This window comes from Oncorhynchus mykiss, chromosome 23 (assembly GCF_013265735.2).
Source record: "Oncorhynchus mykiss isolate Arlee chromosome 23, USDA_OmykA_1.1, whole genome shotgun sequence".
NCBI classification, from domain to species: domain Eukaryota; kingdom Metazoa; phylum Chordata; class Actinopteri; order Salmoniformes; family Salmonidae; genus Oncorhynchus; species Oncorhynchus mykiss.
This window is the reverse complement of record NC_048587.1, coordinates 57,378,650-57,400,645: the sequence shown is the minus strand read 5'-3', so window position 1 is coordinate 57,400,645 and position 21,996 is coordinate 57,378,650. Positions and strand designations below refer to the sequence as shown.

At 42.5% G+C, this 21,996-nt stretch overlaps 2 protein-coding genes and 1 long non-coding RNA gene across 7 annotated transcripts in view; 2 read left to right on the top strand and 1 right to left on the bottom strand.

Moving 5' to 3' along the window:
• The window catches only part of LOC110503011 (forkhead box protein N2), a 43,847-nt gene extending 32,811 nt beyond the window's left edge, over positions 1-11,036 (top strand). For all 3 annotated transcript variants that reach the window (XM_036960876.1, XM_021581375.2, XM_036960875.1), the window contains 3 exons: positions 2,869-3,058; positions 4,919-4,990; positions 7,166-11,036. In XM_036960876.1, the coding sequence (XP_036816771.1) occupies positions 2,869-3,058; positions 4,919-4,990; positions 7,166-7,626 (723 nt within the window). In that variant the 3' untranslated portion in view covers positions 7,627-11,036. The remainder of the gene's footprint in view (positions 1-2,868; positions 3,059-4,918; positions 4,991-7,165) is intronic.
• Positions 1,209-21,517, bottom strand: LOC118943926. The gene is made up of 3 exons (XR_005039277.1): positions 21,134-21,517; positions 1,954-2,087; positions 1,209-1,511 (listed from the first exon to the last, which is right to left on the bottom strand). It is a non-coding gene; the product is annotated as an uncharacterized LOC118943926 (long non-coding RNA).
• LOC110503010 (F-box only protein 11) overlaps positions 18,995-21,996 on the top strand; it is a 42,125-nt gene continuing 39,123 nt past the window's right edge. For 2 of the 3 annotated variants that reach the window (XM_036960873.1, XM_036960872.1), the window contains exon 1: positions 18,995-19,313. In XM_036960873.1, the coding sequence (XP_036816768.1) occupies positions 19,226-19,313 (88 nt within the window). In that variant the 5' untranslated portion in view covers positions 18,995-19,225. The remainder of the gene's footprint in view (positions 19,314-21,996) is intronic. The other variant, XR_005039276.1, reaches the window with a different exon arrangement.

The following is a 21,996-nucleotide window of genomic DNA, read 5'->3' as shown; positions in this document are numbered from 1 at the left end:
CAGCAGTTTGGGCCGCCTGGCTCTTTGCGATCTGTTGAAAGGCCATTTATCCCTAACGAAGACCATAATTAATTTGCCAGAATTTTACATAACATTGAAGGTTGTGTAATGTATAAAGAGCAATATTTAGACTTAGGGTTGCCACCCCTTCGATAAAATACAGAAAGGTTCCATATTTCACTGAAAGAATAAACATTTTCTTTTCGAAATGATAGTTTCTGGATTTGACCATATTAATGACCAAAGGCTCGTATTTGTGTGTTTATTATAATTAAGTCTATGATTTTATATTTGATAGAGCAGTCTGACTGAGCAGTGGTAGGCAGCAGCATGCTCGTAAGCATTCATTCAAACAGCAGCTCTTAGCAATGCTTGCAGCACAGCGCTGTTTATGACTTCAAGCCTATCAACTCCCGAGATTAGGCTGGCAATACTAAAGTAAATATGAAATACAAATGGTATAGAGCGAAATAGTCCTATAATAACTACAACCTAAAACTTCTTAACTGGGAATATTAAAGACTCGTGTGAAAAGGAACCACCAGCTTTCATATGTTCTGAGCAAGGAACTTAAACGTTAGCTTTTTTACATGGCACATATTGCACTTTTACTTTCTTCTCAAACTGTGTTTTTGCATTATTTAAACCAAATTGAACATGTTTCATTATTTATTTATGTATTATAATAAGTGTACATTCAGTATTGTTGTAATTGTCATTTATTGCAAATATATATATATTTTTTTGGTCCTCCAATAATCGGTATCTGTATTGAAAAATCATAATCGGTCGACCTCCATAATGGATTTAATGGTGCTCCGTGGGATGTTCAAAATTTCTGATATTGTTTTATAACCCAACCCTGATCTGTACTTCTCCACAACTTTGTCCCTGACCTGTTTGGAGAGCTCCTTGGTCTTCATGGTGCCGCTTGCTTGGTGGTGCCCATTGCTTAGTGGTGTTGCAGACTCTGGGGTCTTTCGAACCAAATGTATATATACTGAGATCATGTGACAATAGAATTGCACACAGGTGGACAATATTTAACTAATTATGTGACTTCAGAAGGTAATTGGTTGCACCAGATCTTATTTAGGGGATTCATAGCAAAGGGGGTGATTACATATGCACGCACCACTTTTCCATTTTTTTATTAATTTTTTATTTCACTTCACCAATTTGGACTATTTTGTGTATGTCCATTACATAAAAACCATTTCAATTACAGGTTGTAATGCAACAAAATGTGAAAACGCCAAGGGGGGTGAATACTTTTGCAAAGTACTGTATATACCTTATTAAATTTGTGTACTAAAATAAATCATGTGAGGTACTCGAACTGTCAAAAAACATAAAATGCCAATCTCTAATGCAGTGGGTTTAAAGTTGTCCCTTGTGGCTCAGTTGAGCATGGCTGAGCATGGCTGATTATGGCGCTGGCAACGCCAGGGTTGTGGGTGCAATTCCCACGGGGGGCCAGTACTGTAAGTCACTCTGGATAAGAGGATCTGCTAAATGACAAAAAAATACAAATAAATATTCAAATATTGTTCAAATTAGCTGATAGTATCCTACCTCTGAGATTTTTGGCTGTGTGAAAGTGTCATGAAGAATCATTGGAGCGCTATACTGATATTCTGTAGTGGCAGAGGCAGTAGTGTAACATTGATAATGTGCTCACTGTATTTGCAGCTCTGTGTTTCACAGAGAGCTGCAATCAACAGTACTGTGGCACGGTGCACCAACAGTACTGTGGCACGGTGCACCAACAGTACTGTGGCACGGTGCACCAACAGTACTGTGGCACGGTGCACCAACAGTGCAGGCAGGCTCTCTGGGCTCGGTGCACCAACAGTGCAGGCAGGCTCTCTGGGCACAATATGCAGGTGCTCAGTGTGAGCACACCTGTCTGCTGAACTGAGCGATCAGCACTGGTTTGAGATGATACACTACCTGGTGGTTTGTGTTGCCATGGTGACATTTCCTCCTTCCTGCCTGTGTGCCGGCTGGTAATCTGAGTCAAGGTTACATCCCTCCTCCCTCCCTACTCCTCTCGCTTCCTTCTCCTCTCTTCCTCCTCATCTGGGCTGAAAAAGAACACCAGATATAGACGAGAGAACCGTTTACACACTTTCTCTTACACATATACACACACACAAACAGATGTACAAATGTGAACATATTGTTTTACATCATGGAGATGTGTGTTGTCTCAGTGGTAGTTAATGAACCTGCATATGGGATATATAACATACGTCTTGGCTACAGTAGGGAGGTTCTACAAATGTAAGTCGTATGAAAAGGACTTTCCCAGTGCGTATAAAAAGCTAAACTCAGTCCAACCCTGTAATAAGCCATTTAAGGACGGCATGGAATGTTTATCGCCAGTTTCCCCCCATCATGCAGTTCACCCAGCAGGGCCTGGATTGGTAATCACATGCTCAGGTGACTGCATTATGAGACATTATGGCAGCTAGAGAAACTAAAGCCCTGGTGAGGCTACAGTTAGAGTCAGCCATGCAGGCAAAACAGCTGTCTGCTGCTGCCTATCAAGAGGTCCTGTATGGCTTAGTTTATAGAGCATGGCACTAGCAACGTCAGGATTGTGGGTTTTTATTCCCTGGCCACATATACATAAAATGTATGCATGCATGACTAAGTTGCTTTGAATAAAAGTGTCTGCAAAATGGTATTTATTATTAGTGTTAAGCTTAGTCATGAAAGATTTGCCAGAGTCTTGTGGTACTACATGAATGTATCCACTAAGAAATGCTCAGTTGAAACTTTTAGCTACAGTGTTCTCCAAATGAACACCACCCAGGTCAGTCTTATTGTATTTTGTAATGTAGTGTGTGATGTTTATTTCAGCTGAATGGTAAGGGTTCTCTGTGGTGTGTGGACCCAGAGTACAGGCCCAACCTGATCCAGGCGCTCAAGAAGCAGCACTTCCCTGCAGCACATGCCTTCTGCACACCGCCTGCCTCCCCACCGCCTGCCTCCTCACCGCCTGCCACCTCACCCCATAGACATCTCTTCCTGCAGGGCTGCTCTCTGAAAGGTGAGTCCTACCCCCCAACTTAACTTGCAAGAACACTTTTAGCACTCATCTGTTGTTCTTGTGAGGCACCAGTGTGACAGTGGACAAGGAGTAGCTGCAGTGAAAACCAGCGACCCTTTACCCAACAACTCTTCAAAAAAACAGGTAGGCCTCAACAGGTAAGTTCTCATTTCCAACTGCGCCCTGGCCAAGATCAAGCGAAGCTGTGCGACAAAAATAAACAGTTACACATAATCTCTGCTGATGATCACACCTCAGATTCTCTAGAAATATGATTCATATTAAATTAGATCCAGTTTCAGCTGTCTCGCTGCATGTCATTTCAAATGCACATGGTTGTTGCCTCTGCACATTTTCGTCGTGCAACTTTGGCCGACAAGACATTCAACATAACCATCCTCTCATCTTTAATAATTAGAATCCATAGCGACCAGCGAAGGCCTTTAGGTTACTATAGCGGCCGTGAATAGTCTTGTTTTTCTAACAATATTATCTGTGTGAATATCGCAAAATGTATTGCTAACAACCTGTTGTATTTGCGTGGCTTGACAAGGTGAGTGAAATAAGTCAACGACATATGTTTGTTGCGGTCAATGTTTGGTGCTGTGAAAGTCCTGTCATGTCATTGTAACTTGGTTGGTACAGGTGAGCACATCAGCGGTGAAGCTCGAATGATTGCTCTCTCTCTCGTGGATAGTTGCAGTGTTTAGCTGTATATATTCTGCTAGTTGGTTGTTTTGATGTGATTCATATGGGAACAGCCCAAGCTGCTTGCTATAGCTAGCTAACTAGTTAGTGGTACATTTTGGCAGCGCTCACAAAGCGTCAACCTCAGCTGTCATTTTCACGAGCTAGCCATACAGACAACCAGCTGAAATGAAGGCTAGAGTAATTTGTGTTTATCTATTGGGTTTAGGTTATGGTTTGTTAGGTTGACATTGCCTCATTTTCCTATTATTTGACAGCTTAGCGGTCGTGTTAGGGTAGTGGATGCCAGCGCAGTGGAGCTCATTTGATATACGTTTACATAGCCAGCTAACAAGTTGCATGGTTTGTCCTGTTTTCCTGATGCAATTAATTTGGAAACTAATCAGCTAACATTAGAGAAAGAGATGAATGATCTGAGAGACAAGGCAAGAAGGGCCATCAAAAGGAACATAAGATTCAACATACCAATTGGGATCTGGCTAAAAATACTTGAATCAGTTATAGAACCTATTGACCTTTATGGTTGTGAGGTCTGGGGTCCGCTCACCAACCAAGAATTCACAAAATGGGACAAACACTAAATTGAGACTATGCATGCAGAATTCTGCAAAAGTATCCTCTGTGTACAACGTAAAACACCAAATAATGCATGCAGAGCAGAATTAGGCCGATACCTGCTAATTATCAAAATCCAGAAAAGAGACGTTAAATTCTACAGCCACCTAGAGAGAGAAGTAGTTGTAGAATTTTGATAATTAGCAGGTATCGGCCTAATTCTGCTCCGCATGCATTATTTGGTGTTTTACGTTGCTTTATCTGGAACTCAGTAATCTACCGCAGCATTCTATTGGGGTCTGAAGGGTTAATTGTCATTTTAGTCATTTGTTTTATTTCAAACCATAGAGGCCTCAATGTAGATTATTCTGATCTGAATCCTCTCCTTTTTCCCCCCTACCCTCTTGTTTGGTAACCTTGACTACAGAGGCCCTGCTGATAATTCTCCAATCCTCTCGGTGATTAGAAATCATTTCGAGAACCTGAAGTGTGGTATGGCGAGAGCTAGGAAACCTCCCTCTAGCCCCTCCTTGACTGGCCACACACACACACACTGGCTATTTCACTGACCACCATGCATGTTCTCTCCTCTTGCAGAGTCTGACATAGATGCTGCCACTGCCATGATGCTCTTAAACACCGCCCCTGGCCATCACCATGCCAATCCATGTAAGAGACTCCACCCCACATCATGCCCACACCACTTCTCTCTCTACACCTAACTACTCTCTCTCTTTCTCAATTTAAGGGCTTTATTGGCATGGTTAACATTGTCAAAGCAAGTGAAGTAGATCATGTTTATTGTTTTATTTCACTTTTGTTTATTAACAGTAAACATTACACTCATAGAAGTTCCAAAATAATAAAGACATTTCAAATTTCATTATGTCCATTGTCCTATACAACACCGTGTTGTAACGATGTGCAAATAGGACAAAAGGGAAAATAAATAAGCATAAATATGGGTTGAATTTACAATGGTGTTTGTTCTTCACTGGTTGCCCTTTTTATTGTGGCAACAGGTCACAAATCTTACTGCTGTGATGGCACATTCTGGTATCTCTCTGTCACCCACCTGATTTCACACTTTCATCTTTCTTTATTGCTTTTGCATCCCTCACCCAGCATCTATCCACCCTTGTAACACATATTTACCTTTATTTAACTAGGCAAGTCAGTTAAGAACAAATTCTTATTTTACATGATGGCCCAAGGAACAGTGGGTTAACTGCCTGTTATCCCCTCTCCATTGATTCATATATGCACTCAACAGCACAGTTGAAGTCCCACTCACATATTGTCATTCTAAGCCAGACAAGGTTGCATATATAATTCTCTTCCTGTGAATAACCGGAAGACTTAGAGGGCGAGCACACCATCCACCGCTTCCGAGCATATTACTTGCCAATGTCCAGACAACAAGGTGGACAAAATTAGGGCACGAATTGCCTTCCAGAGAGACATCAGAGATTGTAACATTCTCTGTTTCACGGAAACATGGCTCACTCGGGATGTGTTGTCAGTCGGTACAGCCACCCGGTTTCTTAACGCATCACGCCGACAGAAACAAACATCTCTCTGGTAAGAAGAAGGGCATGGTGTAATCATAACAACATACAGGAACTCAAGTACTTTTGTTCACCTGACCTAGAATTCCTTACAATCAAATGCCGACCGCATTATCTACCAAGGGAATTCTCTTCGATTGTCACAGCCATGTATATTCCCCCAAAGCAGACACATCGACGGCCCTGAAAGAACTTCACTGGACTCTATGTAAACTGAAGTGGTCCACCCACACAGATAATGTGGTGAAGAAGGCGCAACAGTGCCTCTTAAACCTCCGGAGTCTGAAGAAATTTGGCTTGTCACCTAACACTCACAAACTTTTACAGATGCACAATCGAGAGCATCCTGTCGGGCTGTATCACCGCCTGGTACGGCAACTGTGCCGCCCTAAACCGCAAGGCTCACCAGAGGGTGGTGCGGTCTGCACAATGAATCACCGAGGGCAAACTTACCTGCCCTCCATGACACCTACAATACCCGATGTCACAGGAAGGCAAAAATCAAATCAAGGACAATAACCACCCGAGCCACTGCCTGTTCACCCCGCTATCATTCAGAAGACGAGGTCAGTACAGGTGCATCAAAGCGGGGACCGAGAGACTGCTTCTATCTCAAGACCATCAGACTGTTAAACAGCCATCACTAACATACAGACTCAAATCTCTGGCCACTTCAATAAATGGATTTAATAAAGGTATCACGAGTCACTTTAAATAACGCCACTTTAATAATGTTTACATATCCTACATTACTCATGTATATACTGTATTCTATACCATCTACTGCATCTTGCCTATGCCATTCGGCCATCACTCATCCATATATTTATATGTACATATTCTTATTCATCCCTTTACATGTGCGTGTATAAGGTAGTTGTGAATTTGTTAGATTACTTGTTATATATTACTGCACTGTTGGAACTAGAAGGAAAAGCATTTCGCTACACTGTCATTAACATCTGTTAACCATGTGTATGTGACCAATAAAATGTGATTTGATTTGTTGTATTTTCTCCCATGTCTTCTCATAGTGTTCATTCGACTAGACACTTCTGCCACTGCTGTTGCCATCAATTGTTATGGATGTTAATTACTGTTGTCTGCTGAACAGAGACACTGCCTAGCCCGCCGCTTATTTGATTAAAAACACTTGTCTTTATCACACAACCCACTCCTACTGCCCTGTTGCACCCTGAAACGCTCCTTCTTTAGTGTCAGGATGTTCTCCTCCTCCCTCAATCTCGCTATCCTCTTCTTTCCCTCCCTGTCCCAGGTGATCCAGAGAGTCCCTTGGACCTGTCCCGGCCAGACTTGGTCCTGGTGAGCAGCGATCCTAACCAGGACCACAACTACAGCAGTATGGCCCTGCAGCGCTGCTCCTCCCGCTCCTCCTCCTCCTCCCTCGACGATGGAGGCCCCTCCCCTGGCCATGCCCACCACAGGCCCCGTACATGCCGCGCCGGCAGTGAGGGTTTCCATAGTGACGAGGACGACTCCGACCTCGGGGACCGGGACGAGAGAGGCGGCCGCCCCCGGCCTGCTCCTCGCCGCTCCTCCTCCTCTTCGGTGAAGCACCCAGCGGGTAAGAGGGCCCGTAGGGAGCTGACAGCCAACCCAGAGCTGGATGAGGAGCTGAAGGAGGCGGCCGGGTCTCTGCTCCACCTGGCTGGGATCCGTACCTCCATGGACGTTAACAAACGGAGTGCCAAGAGCAAAAAACTGAACAGGAAATGAGGTTGGCATACTTTCCTGCCCTTGCCCTCAGACTCCTGCCCCTGTAACCCCTGACCCCTGATCTGATCATGTGTCTTGGTTGTGCCTCTTTTTCTGGTTGCTGATTTTTAAGCCTGTTTTTGGTTTGACACATGATGGGATATCCCTCACTATCCAACACAACAAATGGCAATAGTATCATTGACACAGGAGAACAAAGCCATATTGAGACTTTTGAAACGGGGGTGTGTCAGGGTAAAACAGGGGTGTTTGAGGACTACTGAGAAGAACCATCACAAAACTGCTTGTTGTTTCTGATGGCTTCGCTGCAGATCCTTACAACTCAAATAATGTTTTGAGGGATAAGACGGGAAAAGCTGACACTTTTTATAACTCAAAGCGTTGCATGCTTCCTCAACTTGTATCCTCTTCCAAGTGAACCTATTTCTATGAGTGCATGTCTCTAACAAACTAACCTCTCCTCATGTTGAAGTCAGTTTCTCCGTGCTGAAGATACCACTGTTTTTTGATAGGTGACATCCTTGGTCTGGAAAACCTTCCAAAGAGATGCAATAACTTAAACCACTTTTTGTATTTTTCCTGGGTTGATGATGGTACTGCTGTTTAAAAACAACAGATTAAAGTAGTGCGGCTGATCGTAAACATCCTTCCACGGAGTGGAACGCTGGACTGGGTCCATGTCAGGGTTTAATAGCAGGGAATGGAAACGTAACCAACGGAATGTTGGAACTCTGCTACTGCGATGGTGGGCAGGGAAATAAAATAAAGGTGTCCGACTGCTAGATTAGGAAGAGTCCACTCTAGTCCTACTCTGAGAGAAACATCATTACATCTAGATCAGGAAGAGTCCACTCTAGTCCTACTCTGAGAGAAACATCATTACATCTAGATCAGGAAGAGTCCACTCTAGTCCTACTCTGAGAGAAACAGAATTACATCTTCGCATTAGAACCTACTCCTCTTCATCGCTCTTCCTCTCCTGACCCCTCTAATTCTGTCATACATTGTGTTTAGTGTGTAAACTGAGAAATACATTTAATATATTCTATCCTGTCTTGTCCTATTATGTCTTGTTCTATCCTATGCAAAGTGTAGTGTAGACTAATCTGGCTGAAACTAAGCAAATGTTGTTGTAACCATAGTGATACCAAGACAATGCGCTTGGCATGAGGGCACTCACTGGCAGATGTGCTGCTCAGTTTTCAATCATGTAATACTAGTCACACCTACTCGAACGTTAGTATTCAGGCCAAAGGGAAGTTAAAACAAAGATGTTATAATAATGTTGTTGTGAGGTTAGATGGGCAATGTGAGAGACTTATTGTACTACTGCCCCTCCTGAATGGTGTTGGCTGACCCTGTGGCAGAGTTCAGACTGTGGTGACAGAAAGATGCTTTGCTTCGTTTTGTTCCCCATTAAGAAAACACGGAGGGCAAAATCAGGAAGTGCACCACTCTTCTCTACACTGTACAGTAATGTGTTTAGGGCCAGTTGATTACATCGAGTTCAGTGACGGAAAGTACAGGATGTGGAAACAGAACTTGTGTAGTGATGAGGCCAGACTGATGCTCTTTGGGGCTTGCGTGTATTAACTTGCATTAGTAAGCAAAATGCCAATATGCCCATATGATTAGAATAGCTTTTAGTTGGTGCACTGCAGTACAGTGTACTGTCCTCTGTCATGAGCCAACTTAAGTGCAAGTTAGGTTTCCACTTGTGTTGTATCACAGGAAATGTTAAATTAAGTCACGTTAGTAAGTATAGATTGTATGCAGTGCCAAACATGAATGTGTCACAGAAGTGGAACTACCAAGGCCATTGCAACCATCTTCCTCTTCTCACAGCATTTGTGACTGACAGTAATGTTGTTGCCCCTGTTTTTTAGAAGCCTGCCAACAGGAAATGTAGGAGAACTCTGACCTAGTCTGATATTCAGTTTATTTTGGTTGTTCTGGAATGGGAATCGCCGTATTCTTTGAAAGGGGATTTTGTTCTTAGAACTAAACTGCAGTTCTCCTAAATAAGATGGACATGGAATACACTGGTCTTAGCTGGCTGTGAATAAACAAAGAACAAATGAATGGTGTCCATTAAATGTATAATTAATTTATAATGGACTATTGAAAGGAACTTCTATCAAATAAAGGTAATTTGAAGTGAGTGGAAATGTTACTTCCTCTCTCCCTTCTGGAAAATCCTTTTGAGACTTTTGAGTTTTATTTTCTAAATGATATTTTACTGCCATAGACCACTATTTTCACTATGTGTTATAGTGATAGTGTGTCTGAGAAAGTACTGTATATGGCCAATGTATATTGTCTTTCGAGCGGGTGTTTTAATTTAACCATGACTGCCAAGTTTTCCAATGTTTTGTTGTTGGATAAAAGACTATTGATTAACATGGATTCTGAACCATTTTTTTTTTTGTGCCAACTGTGATGTACAGAGAAGCAAAGGTAGACACTTCAGATGGCATTCCCTATCTTGATAGGGAAAGTTGATTTAATCATCATAAAGGTGCTGAAGTTTATCTGAATTTGTACTGTTTATGTTTAGATAATATTCTGACTGCCCTAAGTAGTCACGCCATAGATATTAGTTGGCACCCCCTCTCCATGTTAGGATCCTGCCACCATAGATGTTGCCTACACTTACTGAAACTAAAAACCCACATTTGAGGGTTGCCCTGGTGTTAGTCTTGGTACCCCCATGGACTTCTGTTTAAACTTAGATAGGACAACTTCCAGTAACTTGTTCATGCTGTTGCTAGAAGAAAGCTCTTATCAGACTCAACATGAAGATGATCCTGAGTCTCTCAGTAAGTTTTTTTTAATATACTGAACAAAAATGCAACAAGCATTTTTACTGAGTTTGTTTATAAGGAAATCAGTTAAAATAAATCAATTAGGCGCTAATTTATGGCTTTCACAAGGGTACAGCCATGGGTGAGCCTGGGCGCCAGACCCAGCAAATCCGAATGAGTTTCTCCACAAAAAGGGCTTTATTACAGACAGAAATATTCCTCAGCATCTTAGACTAATAAACACGATGAGGCACCCTAGGGGTCTGTATCGTCACCAATGATGTTCACTTGACATGGTGACAGATTATGCTAAACTCAAAGCTACATACATAGGATGCTTCATTGTTTGAAAATGTGTTGTATTGATTATGCGTTTTTATTTTCTTAGTTGCAATTTATTGATGATAAAGCGTTTTGTCGCATTGAACTAACTAAAGCTGCCGACCCAGTATCCTTCAGTCGTCTGCCATGTCTGTTAGGCAGACCTTTTGGTTTTTGTATGCTAACCTCTTAATAAAATGTTTCTAAAGTTTATTTTCACCAAAGATATGCAATTTGCATTATATATGGTATTACAAAATAAATAAAATCTTGTTTTATTTTTGGGCCTGTTTGTTTTTCAATTGTTAATGTTTACTTCTTCGATGAAATGGTGAAATTATAAAGACAAATCTGTCATAAAAGGATATACTGTATCAAGATAAATCTAATTTCTGCATTACCACTGACCAAAAATCCTTAATGACATTGACATGGGTGCATTTGGGAAAATTATGTATTCAAAAACCTACACATTTGAACAACCAACAATGTGGGACAAAGTCCTTGGTTCTGAAATCCCAAAAGTTCCTGCTTTATTAATAAAATGTTGATTAACACCCCCACCTGCTGTTTAGAGCAGGTAATGACTCATCTTAAATGAAAGGGAGGTCAGAAGTGACTTGAAATGCAAATAATTATAGGTCCCATTGTCCCAAGGGACAAACGTCTTAGTCTGTAACATATTTTACTTCAAAGCTTTACCCCATTTGACCACTCAGTGCTAACTATGTGACAATTGTCCAAATTATGAATTTCTACAATAGGAACTCAGCCCTTGTGATAGTTACACATCAGGCAGTGCACTGCTCATGACTACCACTTTAAGCCCCCCAAAAAACTTGAACATGAAATTCTTGACAATTCTAAAATAAAGCATATCCTACATCCAAGAGGAAATCTTACCTGATATGCCATTATAGTCCTAGATAATACAGTGTCCTCTAGTGGTGAACCACTATTACATCAATGAGTTTACTTCTAAGATCAATCTGTTTTATTAGCAACTAGATAACAGAAAAATGCTATCTTATCCAGCATTAGGCCCTCGTGTAAAAATGGATTAAGCCTTAAGGCTGAGTTGGTAAAATTGTATTGCAATACTGACACATTGTGTTCTAAGGATGTGTATTGATTGGCTTTGTATTGTGTTTGTGAGAGATCACACACAACCCCAGGAAACATGCAAGGAATGATGGGATGCCATCTCTTACAGTAGCCATTCATGGTTCTACACTACAGCACAGAGCGAAGCTGATGTAAGAAACACAGAGCAGCGATACCCACTGACTGGTGGTTGATAATGTGATGTGCATTTGATGGTAAGGGTGATTGAGCAGAGAGGGAATCTCACTGCTTCTGTATTTTGTTGACAGTGCTGTTGATGGTGATGCTGTCAAATAAGGAGCTGACAGACAGGGGAACAGTTAGTAGTCTCTTCCTACAGCTGAGCATGACTGAACAGTTACAAACAAAGAATCAGTAGAAGATTTGCATCCATCTGATCTGTCCCTCTTCATTGGAGATGACATCTGATATGATGAAGAGACACCAATATAGTTTTTCTTCCTTTCAGCAACTATACTAGTGCATCAGGGTTGGGGTCAATTCCATTTCAATATAAGAAGTAAACTGAATTTCAAATTCTGCTCATTCCTAAGCAATTGTGATCAGAGGAATTGGTTTCAGTTTCTGAATTCAAATGCAATTTACCCCATGCCTGGGCAATCCTTGGTTTGAGGCAAAGATGGTGGATAATGAAGCTGTCTCATAAAAGCAATTTACTATTGGCAGTGGAGCAACTTGGTTTTAGAAGTGGGGGGGGACATAATAATTATTTTCATCCATTTGGATACACTCCAAACAGCCTACCCAACACTCAGAGATTACCGTTGCCTTGTTTTGTATCACATTCCAATGACAAAACTGTGTCGGGGGCATGTCCCTCCCGTCCCCAGTGAAAGTTGTGCCCCTGACTATTGGACAAAATGGTCAAGTGTGTGTTCCCTCTCTTGCGTGAGCATGCTTTCCCACGTGAGCTCACGGTTCCTCCATAATCTCTGGCATGCTCACTCAAGAGACGGAACTCCCACATACACAGATCGGCAGTTTCCCTCTGAAAACATCCTAATATCAGCTGGCTCTGGTATACTTACCCCCCCACCCTCAACCAGAAAAATAGTTGCTTGTGAGAAGTCTCGCTTTCTCTTCCATCTCTGGTTTGAGGTTTACGTCACTATTAGGCCAACTCCCAACAGATGGTGTCCTTTCCTACGTGATATTACTAGTCCTTCACAATGATCCTTCCACCAACTGGACTCAAGGAAAGCAGAGCCTGGTGCCTCAGAGTAGAGTATAGGTCCATCTGTGGGTGAACATTAACCAGACTGGAGTGCATGAATAGATAGACATTTGACTGAGAGGAGGTAGTCTATTACCCATGATGCCATCCAAGGTCCCATACATGAAAGCTTCTTCGTTCTATTTCACTGACATGAATCATGAATGAGCTTTGCTCAGCAATTTCACAGATCAATGATCCATACATGAAGGCATTGAACCTCACCATCTGACTGTCAGTATTTTTGCCTGATAATTGCCAAGTGACTTGTGTCCCAAATGACCTTCGGGCCCTGTTCAAAAGTAGTACACTAAATAGGGAATAGGGTGTCATTTGTAACACAGAGTGTCTTTTGAGTGAATACACAATCAGTTTGCCACCAACCTCACAACATGGGCTCTATACAGCTGTCAGTCAGGAACTCAGCATCATGACAGCTGAACACAAAGGAGGGGACCTCTGCTGATAAGTTTGCACTTGTGATTGATAAAGAAGTATGTTTTTATTACACCGATTTACATAGACAGCGGAGCTGTGATAAAGGCCATGTACAGGAGTACTGCTGTCTGTAGGATTATTTGACTGGCATTAGCAGATCAACTCATGGTTCGAATCACAGTGACTCTTGGGGTACCCAACGTGTCTTATGGGTGCCAGATGTCAATATCTTTGAGGGGGGCCGTATTGATATTTCAATTCTCATGGTGGGCCTGTTTTGATGCCCCCTCTAGCTTCCCTGTAATCCGAACCCTGTACACAATTATGTGTGTCGGGGGAAAGAAAAGGGTCATCCTGTCTATCCTACAGCAGGCAATCGGTTGTGTCAGATATGTCAGGAAGACTGTAATAATAAACCTATGCCATCTTCTACTTCAGACAACACAAAGAAACCACATTGACCAAATATATTTCCCCAATATCAGATGAATTGACAAATTACCTAGATCTACTTTGAAATGGAGTAGGCCTATAGCGCATGGCTTGGGCTTCAAATCAAATCCAATCTTTGTTGCATGCCCCAAATTCAACAGGTGTAGGTAGACCTTACAGTGAAATGCTTACTTACAAGCCCTTAAGCAACAATGCAGTTAAGAAAAAAAAATGAAATAAATATAACTAATAATTAATGAGCAACAATAAAATAACAGTAGCGAGGCTATATACAGGGGGTTCCGGTACAGAGTCAATGTGCGGGGGCACCGGTTAGTCAAGGTAATTGAGGTAATATGTACATGTAGGTAGAGGTAAAGTGACTATGCATAGATAATAAACAGAGTGTAGCAGCAGTGTAAAAATGGGGTGGGTGGGAACAATGCAAATAGTCCAGGTAGCTATTTGATTAACTGTTCAAGAGTCTTATGGCTTGGGGGTAGAAGCTGTTAAGCCTTTTTGACCTTGCCTTGGCACTCCGGTACCACTTGCCGTGCGGTAGCAGAGAACAGTCTATCACTAGGGTGGCTGGAGTCCTTGGTATTTTTTTGGGCCTTCCTCTGACACTGCCTGGTATAGAGGTCCTGGATGGCAGGAAGCTTGGCCCCAGTGACTTACTAGGCCATACGCACTACCCTCTGTACTGCCTTGCGGTCGAGTCCAAGCAGTTGCCATACCAGGCGGTGATGCAACCAGTCAGGATGTTCTTGATGTTGCAGCTGTAGAACTCTTTGAGGATCTGAGGACCCATACCAAATCTATTGAGTCTCCTGAGGGGCAATAGGCGTTGTCGTGTCCTCTTCACAACTGCTTTGGTGTGTGTGGACCATTATAGTTTGTTGGTGATGTGGACACCAAGGAACTTGAAGCGCTCAACCTGCTCCACTACAGCCCTGCCTATGAGAGTGGGGGCGTGCTCGGTCCTCCTTTTTCTGTAGTCCACAATAATCTCCTTTGTCATAGTTATCCTGGCACCACTGCCAAGTCTCTGACCTTGTCCCTATAGGCATTAACCATACACAGTGGGGCAAAAAAGTATTTAGTCAGCCACCAATTGTGCAAGTTCTCCCACTTAAAAAGATGAGGCCTGTAATTTTCATCATAGGTACACTTCAACTATGACAGACAAAATGAGAAAAAAAATCCAGAAAATCACATTGTAGGATTTTTAATGAATTAATTTGCAAATAAGAAAATAAGTATTTGGTCACCTACAAACAAGCAATATTTCTGGCTCTCACAGACCTGTAACTTCTTCTTTAAGAGGCTCCTCTGTCCTCCACTCATTACCTGTATTAATGGCACCTGTTTGAACTTGTTATCAGTATAAAACACACCTGTCCACAACCACACTCCAAACTCCACTATGGCCAAGACCAAAGAGCTGTCAAAGGACACCAGAAACAAAATTGTAGACCTGCACCAGGCTGGGAAGAGTGAATCTGCAATAGGTAAGCAGCTTGGTTTGAAGAAATCAACTGTGGGAGCAATTATTAGGAAATGGAAGACATACAAGACCACTGATAATCTCCCTCGATCTGGGGCTCCACGCAAAATCTCACCCCGTGGGGTCAAAATGATCACAAGAACGGTGAGCAAAAATCCCAGAACCACACAGGGGGACTTGTGAATGACCTGCAGAGAGCTGGGACCAAAGTAACAAAGCCTACCATCAGTAACACATTACGCCGCCAGGGACTCAAATCCTGCAGTGTCAGACGTGTCCCCCTGCTTAAGCCAGTACATGTCCAGGCCCGTCTGAAGTTTGCTAGAGAGCATTTGGATGATCCAGAAGAAGATTGGGAGAATGTCATATGGTCAGATAAAACCAAAATATAACTTTTTGGTAAAAACTCAACTCGTCGTGTTTGGAGGACAAAGAATGCTGAGTTGCATCCAAAGAACACCATACCTACTGTGAAGCATGGGGGTGGAAACATCATGCTTTGGGGCTGTTTTTCTGCAAAGGGACCAGGACGACTGATCCGTGTAAAGGAAAGAATGAATGGGGCCATGTATCGTGAGATTTTGAGTGAAAACCTCCTTCCATCAGCAAGGGCATTGAAGATGAAATGTGGCTGGGTCTTTCAGCATGACAATGATCCCAAACACACCGCCCGGGCAAATAAATTCATTAAAAATCCTACAATGTGATTTTCTGGATTTTTTTTCTCATTTTGTCTGTCATAGTTGAAGTGTACCGATGATGAAAATTACAGGCCTCTCTCATCTTTTTAAGTGGGAGAACTTGCACAATTGGTGGCTGACTAAATATTTTTTGCGCCACTGTAGGCCTATAGCCCATGGCTTGGGCTTCATTAACCATATGTAACAGTATAACTTTAGACCGTCCCCTTGCCCATACCCGGGCGTGAACCAGGGACCCTCTGCACACATCAACAACAGTCACCCTCGAAGCATCGTTACCCATCGCTCCACAAAAGCCGCGGCCCTTGCAGAGCAAGGGGAACCACTACTTCAAGGTCTCAGAGCAAGTGACGTCACCGATTGAAACACTATTTAGCGAGCACCACTGCTAACTAAGCTGGCGTTTCACATCCGTTACACATATAGCCAGATCCAGATAGCAGATGTCCTGAAAGAGCTGCAAAACCTGGACCCGTACAAATCAGCTGGGCTTGACAATCTGGACCCTCTCGTTCTAAAATTATCTTCTGCCCTTGTTGGGACCCCTGTTACTAGTCTGTTCAACCACTCTTTCGTATCGTCTAAGATTCCTAAAAATTGGAAAGCTTCCGCGGACATCTCCCTCTTCAAAGGGGGTGACACTCTAGACCCAAACTGTTACAGACCTATATCCATCCTGCCCTGCCTTTCCAAAGTCTTCGAAAGCCAAGTTAATAAACAAATCACTGACCATTTCGAATCCCACCGTACCTTCCCCGCTGTGCAATCCGGTTTCCGAGCTGGTCACGGGTGCACCTCAGCCACACTCAAGGTGCTAAATGATATCCTAGCCGCCATCGATAAAAGACAGTACTGTGCAGCCGTCTTCATCGACCTGGCCAAAGCTTTCGACTCTGTCAATCATTGTATTCTTATTGGCAGACTCAAAAGCCTTCGTTTCTCTAATGACTGCCTCACCTGGTTCACTAACTACTTTTCAGATAAGAGTTCAGTGTGTCAAAGCTGAGGGCCTGTTGTCTGGACCTCTGGCAGTCTCTATGGGGGCACCACAGGGTTCAATTCTCAGACCGACTCTTTTCTCTGTATATATCAATGATGTCGCTCTTGCTGCGGGTGATTCCTTGATCCACCTCTGCGCAGACGACACCATTCTGTATACATCTGGCCCTTCTTTGGACACTGTGTTAACAACCCTCCAGGCAAGCTTCAATGCCATACAACTCTCCTTCTGTGGCCTCCAACTGCTCTTAAATGCAAGTAAAACTAAGTGCATGCTTTTCAACCGATTGCTGCCCGCACCCGCCCTCCCGACGAGCATCACTACTCTGGACAGTTCTGACTTAGAATATGTGGACAACTACAAATACCTAGGTGTCTGGCTAGACTGTAAACTCTCCTTCCAGACTCATATCAAGCATCTCCAATCCAAAATTAAATCTAGAATCGGCTTCCTATTTTGCAACAAAGCCTCCTTCACTCACACTGCCAAACATATCCTCGTAAAACTGACTATCCTCGACTTCGGCAATGTCATTTACAAAATAGCCTCCAACACTCTACTCAGCAAACTGGATGCAGTCTATCATAGTGCCATACGTTTTTGTCAGCAAAGCCTCATATACCACCCACCACTGCGACCTGTATGACCTCGTCACCAGACCCACTGGCTCCAGGTCATCTATAAGTCTTTGTTAGGTAAAGCTCCGCCTTATCTCAGCTCACTGGTCACCATAACACGCACCCGTAGCAAGCGCTCCAGCAGGTATATCTCACTGGTCATCCCCAAAGCCAACATGTCCTTTGGCCGCCTTTCCTTCCAGTTCTCTGCTGCCAATGACTGGAACGAATTGCAAAAATCTCTTAAATTGGAGACTTATATCTCCATCACTAACTTTAAGCATCAGCTATCTGAGCAGCTCACCAATCGCTGCAGCTGTACACAGCCTATCTGTAAATAGCCCATCCAACTACCTACCTCATCCCCAAATAGTTTTTATTTACTTTTTTTGCACACCAGTATTTCTACTTGCACATCTATCACTTCAGTGTTAATTTGCTAAATTGTAATTACTTCACTACTATGGCCTATTTATTGCCTTACCTCCTTACTCCATTTGCGCACACTCTATATAGATTTTTCTATTGTTCTTGACTGTACGTTTGTTTATCCCATGTTTAACTGTGTGTTGTTTTTTGTCGCAATGCTTTGCTTTATCTTGGCCAGGTCGCAGTTGTAAATGAGAACTTTTTCTCAACTGGCCTACCTGGTTAAATAAAAGGTAAAAATAAATAAATATATATATATATATAGGCCTATAGCCCATGGCTTGGGCTTCATTAACCAAATATAGGCCTATATACCATGGCTTGTGGATTCATTAATCATATATAATCCTATAGACCATGGCTTGGGATTCATTAACCATATTGACCATGGCTTGGTATTCATTAATCATATATAATCCTATAGACCATGGCTTGGGCTTCATTAACCATATAGGCCTTTGTTCTTCAGTCCTATTGTGGGCTACTAGCCCCCCTGCACAGAACACAGGCTTTTATGATTCAGTAGACTGGTCTGTACAGGAGACCCACGGGGTGTGCAGGGTTTGGTTCCAGACCAGTACTAACACACAGGTAATCGTGATTATTAGGCTACAGTAGGCTAATAATAGCAATAGTTCAGAAGGTAAATTGAGTCCATAATAGCCTTTCTTGTTTCAGTCTCAGTCAGTCAAATTCAGACATTACAGACACACATTCCTATTTGCAGTGGCAGAAAAAAACGGCCTACTTCGATGTGCTATTGGTGGATAGTCTTCCCATGTGATGTTCTTGTTGTCGGACGGTCGCTGTGTGCTAATGGCTCCTCCTGCAACAGTGATACGGAGCTGAGCAAGGGTTGCAGGGGCAACGCAAAAATATATATTTTTCTCGAGCCGCAGGAAAGGGGTGACTTATTGCGCAATGTTTAAGAAAAAAACATTTTAGATTGCGTGCTTAGACGTCGTTCCAACTACAGAGAAGGGTTTGATTTATTTTAGTCTAAACACCGCAAATGAACTCCGTCAGAGCAACCAGCAGAAGACCCAGGCGAGTGTCGAGGCCGCGCCCGGTACAGCCGGAAAGGAACAACCAGGAAAGAGGTAATGCACGTAACGTCACCTAAGCTAACTGGGCGCATTTTAAACCATTTCAGAAATACGTTGGTTCGGTTACTTGTTGACCCAAATTAAACGTTTGAATATAGCTGTGGCTTTTTAAAAAATGGGTTGAAAAGGTCTTTCCCTTTTGGTGGAGACTGTAGGAAACGCCGAGGCTTCTTGTTCTGTCGACAATCTCTTAGGCCGCGCTTTGTTTGGCTTGGTTTGTTCCTAGACCTAAGCGAATCCTTGCTGATCTTGACTAGACTACAGGTCGTAGAAGAATGCCAGCTAACTAGCTAGATTGCTCAAACGCACCAACGACTATAATAATACACGTCTAATAATGGTTAGCCTACGAGTTTGTCATGAGGTATTTTTTTTTCTATTTCTTGGTAGTCTCGCTAGTGTTTATTAGCATGTAAAGTTAGCCAGCTGGCTAGTACGCTAACGTAACAAGCAAATTGGCAACCCATGATGACGTTATCTGTAGACAACTAGCCAGGAACTACGCCTTTGTTTGAATAGCTCTTAGGAAAGTATCAAAGTGCACATTTACTTACAATTGTTGTTAAATTAGCACATTGGCGGCACATTTGACTTTCTTCTAATTACGCCTTCACTTGTTATTAACTTAACCAAAGTTGCGTTTGGTCTGGAGACGAGTTGTTTGTGTTGGCTAGCTAATATTAACATTAGCTAAAGCAGTTAGGTAATTGTTTAGGTGGCTATCTAGTCACGTCACAAATTGTAGAGAATAATATTGGTTACTATATTCAGCATGGATAGTTCAATTAACTACATAGTAGCTGAATAAATCACGTTTTAGTTACAGTTAACGTTACTCTCGCATAAGCTAAATTAGACAGTTAGCTAAATTAGCTTGACGCATCTAAATTTGCTAGCCAGCTTATCCATTTTGTCTATGTGCGGCGTCTCACCACCGTAAATCACTATCAATGTCTGGCTGTGTTGGGATGGACATCTGACGGTCGGACACCCATTGGCGTTGTGTCCCGAAGCGCACAGTGGGTTAGCAATGTGGTAACCAGGCAATTTTTCGAAAGATAACATTTCAAAGGTAAACAATGTTTATGTTCCATGTGCGATAATCTCCAAAAATAGGCTCACTACTGGTACGTTGCCAACTGATGTTTATACAAAGATGACTTTCTAAATGCAGGGAAATAATACCTGAAGGGACCGACCATCACGTCAGCAGAGCTTTTTGTGAGTGCTAACGTTAGGTGATTCAGCTGTCTTGATAAAACTAGGTTTACTACAGTCAATTTGCCAGCTACGTTATTGTAATAACTATAAATGAACGTGACTAGCTAACTAACTTGTTGGATAAGTGACAGCCAGCACTAGTAGTAACGTTAGCTGAGGCAGCTTCAACATAGTCAAGGCAGCTGTTCAAATGGTGATCTGAGGCCTCTTTGAATTGCAGAGGTGCATGTAACTTTTGCTAACTAGGCTATATTGGCTGCGTTTACACAGGCAGCCCAATTCTGATATTTTGGGCAATTATGAATTAGTCTACATCCATCTGCAGACCCTTACTCCATACCACACCCACTACCACATTAACTACATGCTGCGGACACTGCCATTAACGACTACTAGCCAGGACACCGACACAGTGTCCTTCGCCAACGCCTGCCGAGCAGTGCTTTCCCAGTTAATTTAATGTTACGGTAAGGGTAGTTGAGTTGGCTACACTAGCTAGCTACTTTGCGCGCCATAAAGTTAAGAGCTGCGGGAAAGCAGTGCTCGGGAGGCGAATGACAGTGTACCCGTTTCCCTGCTAGTTAGCTACTTACCGTACTGTTAACAGAACTGCCGGAAAGCAGTACATGTCGGCGGGGACAAAGGCCACTACCTAGCAGCCTTCTCCTGTGGTTATTTTGTTGTTCGGGGGGGGGGGCTGTTAGCATCCTTCGTTGATGTATTACCGCCACTTATTGTGCTGGAGTGTGGAGCAGAGACAGCGCTAGTAGCCTCAATAGCAGTGGCCACAGCATGTAGTAACCACAATCTACAGATATGTTATTGCAATTATTAGCTAAAAAGCTGCTCTGATTGGTAAAAAATATACCTCCAATTGTTAGAAAATATTTTATCCTAATTAGTTATGCTGCGTTTAGACAGGCTGACGATTCTAATATTTTCCCACTAATTGGTCTTTTGACCAATCACATCAGAGATCCGTTCAACAGGGGAAATAGTTAGTGAACTTTGACAAACATTAGCGTACAAATTCCATTTGTTTTGTTTTAGCCGCGACAGTCTGAAAACGTTTGCGAACAGTCTGAGAAGGTAGTATGTGGCGAATGGAAGTGTCTGCTTTGGGTCTAAACTGCCGCTAAAAATAATTAAGTGGCCATGTAGACTTTCAATTGTAGGAATTCAATTTAGTAGGAATTGCCAAATCATTTTCAGTTTGAATATTGTCGCTAAAAAGTCAGTAATCCTTACAAAAAGTAGTTTTGTAGTGATGCAGTGATGTTTCACTAACGTTTTGGAATGTGTATTCAAATCGTTCAACTGAAATTGTTACTCTGGCAAAATGTTGACTGCAAACAGAAGCCTTGTTAAACTCACCTCAGATCTTTTCACATCAGATCTTTTTCAAAACTGAAAAAACAATTAATGAAATAAAGATCTGAATTTGGCTGCTGTCTAA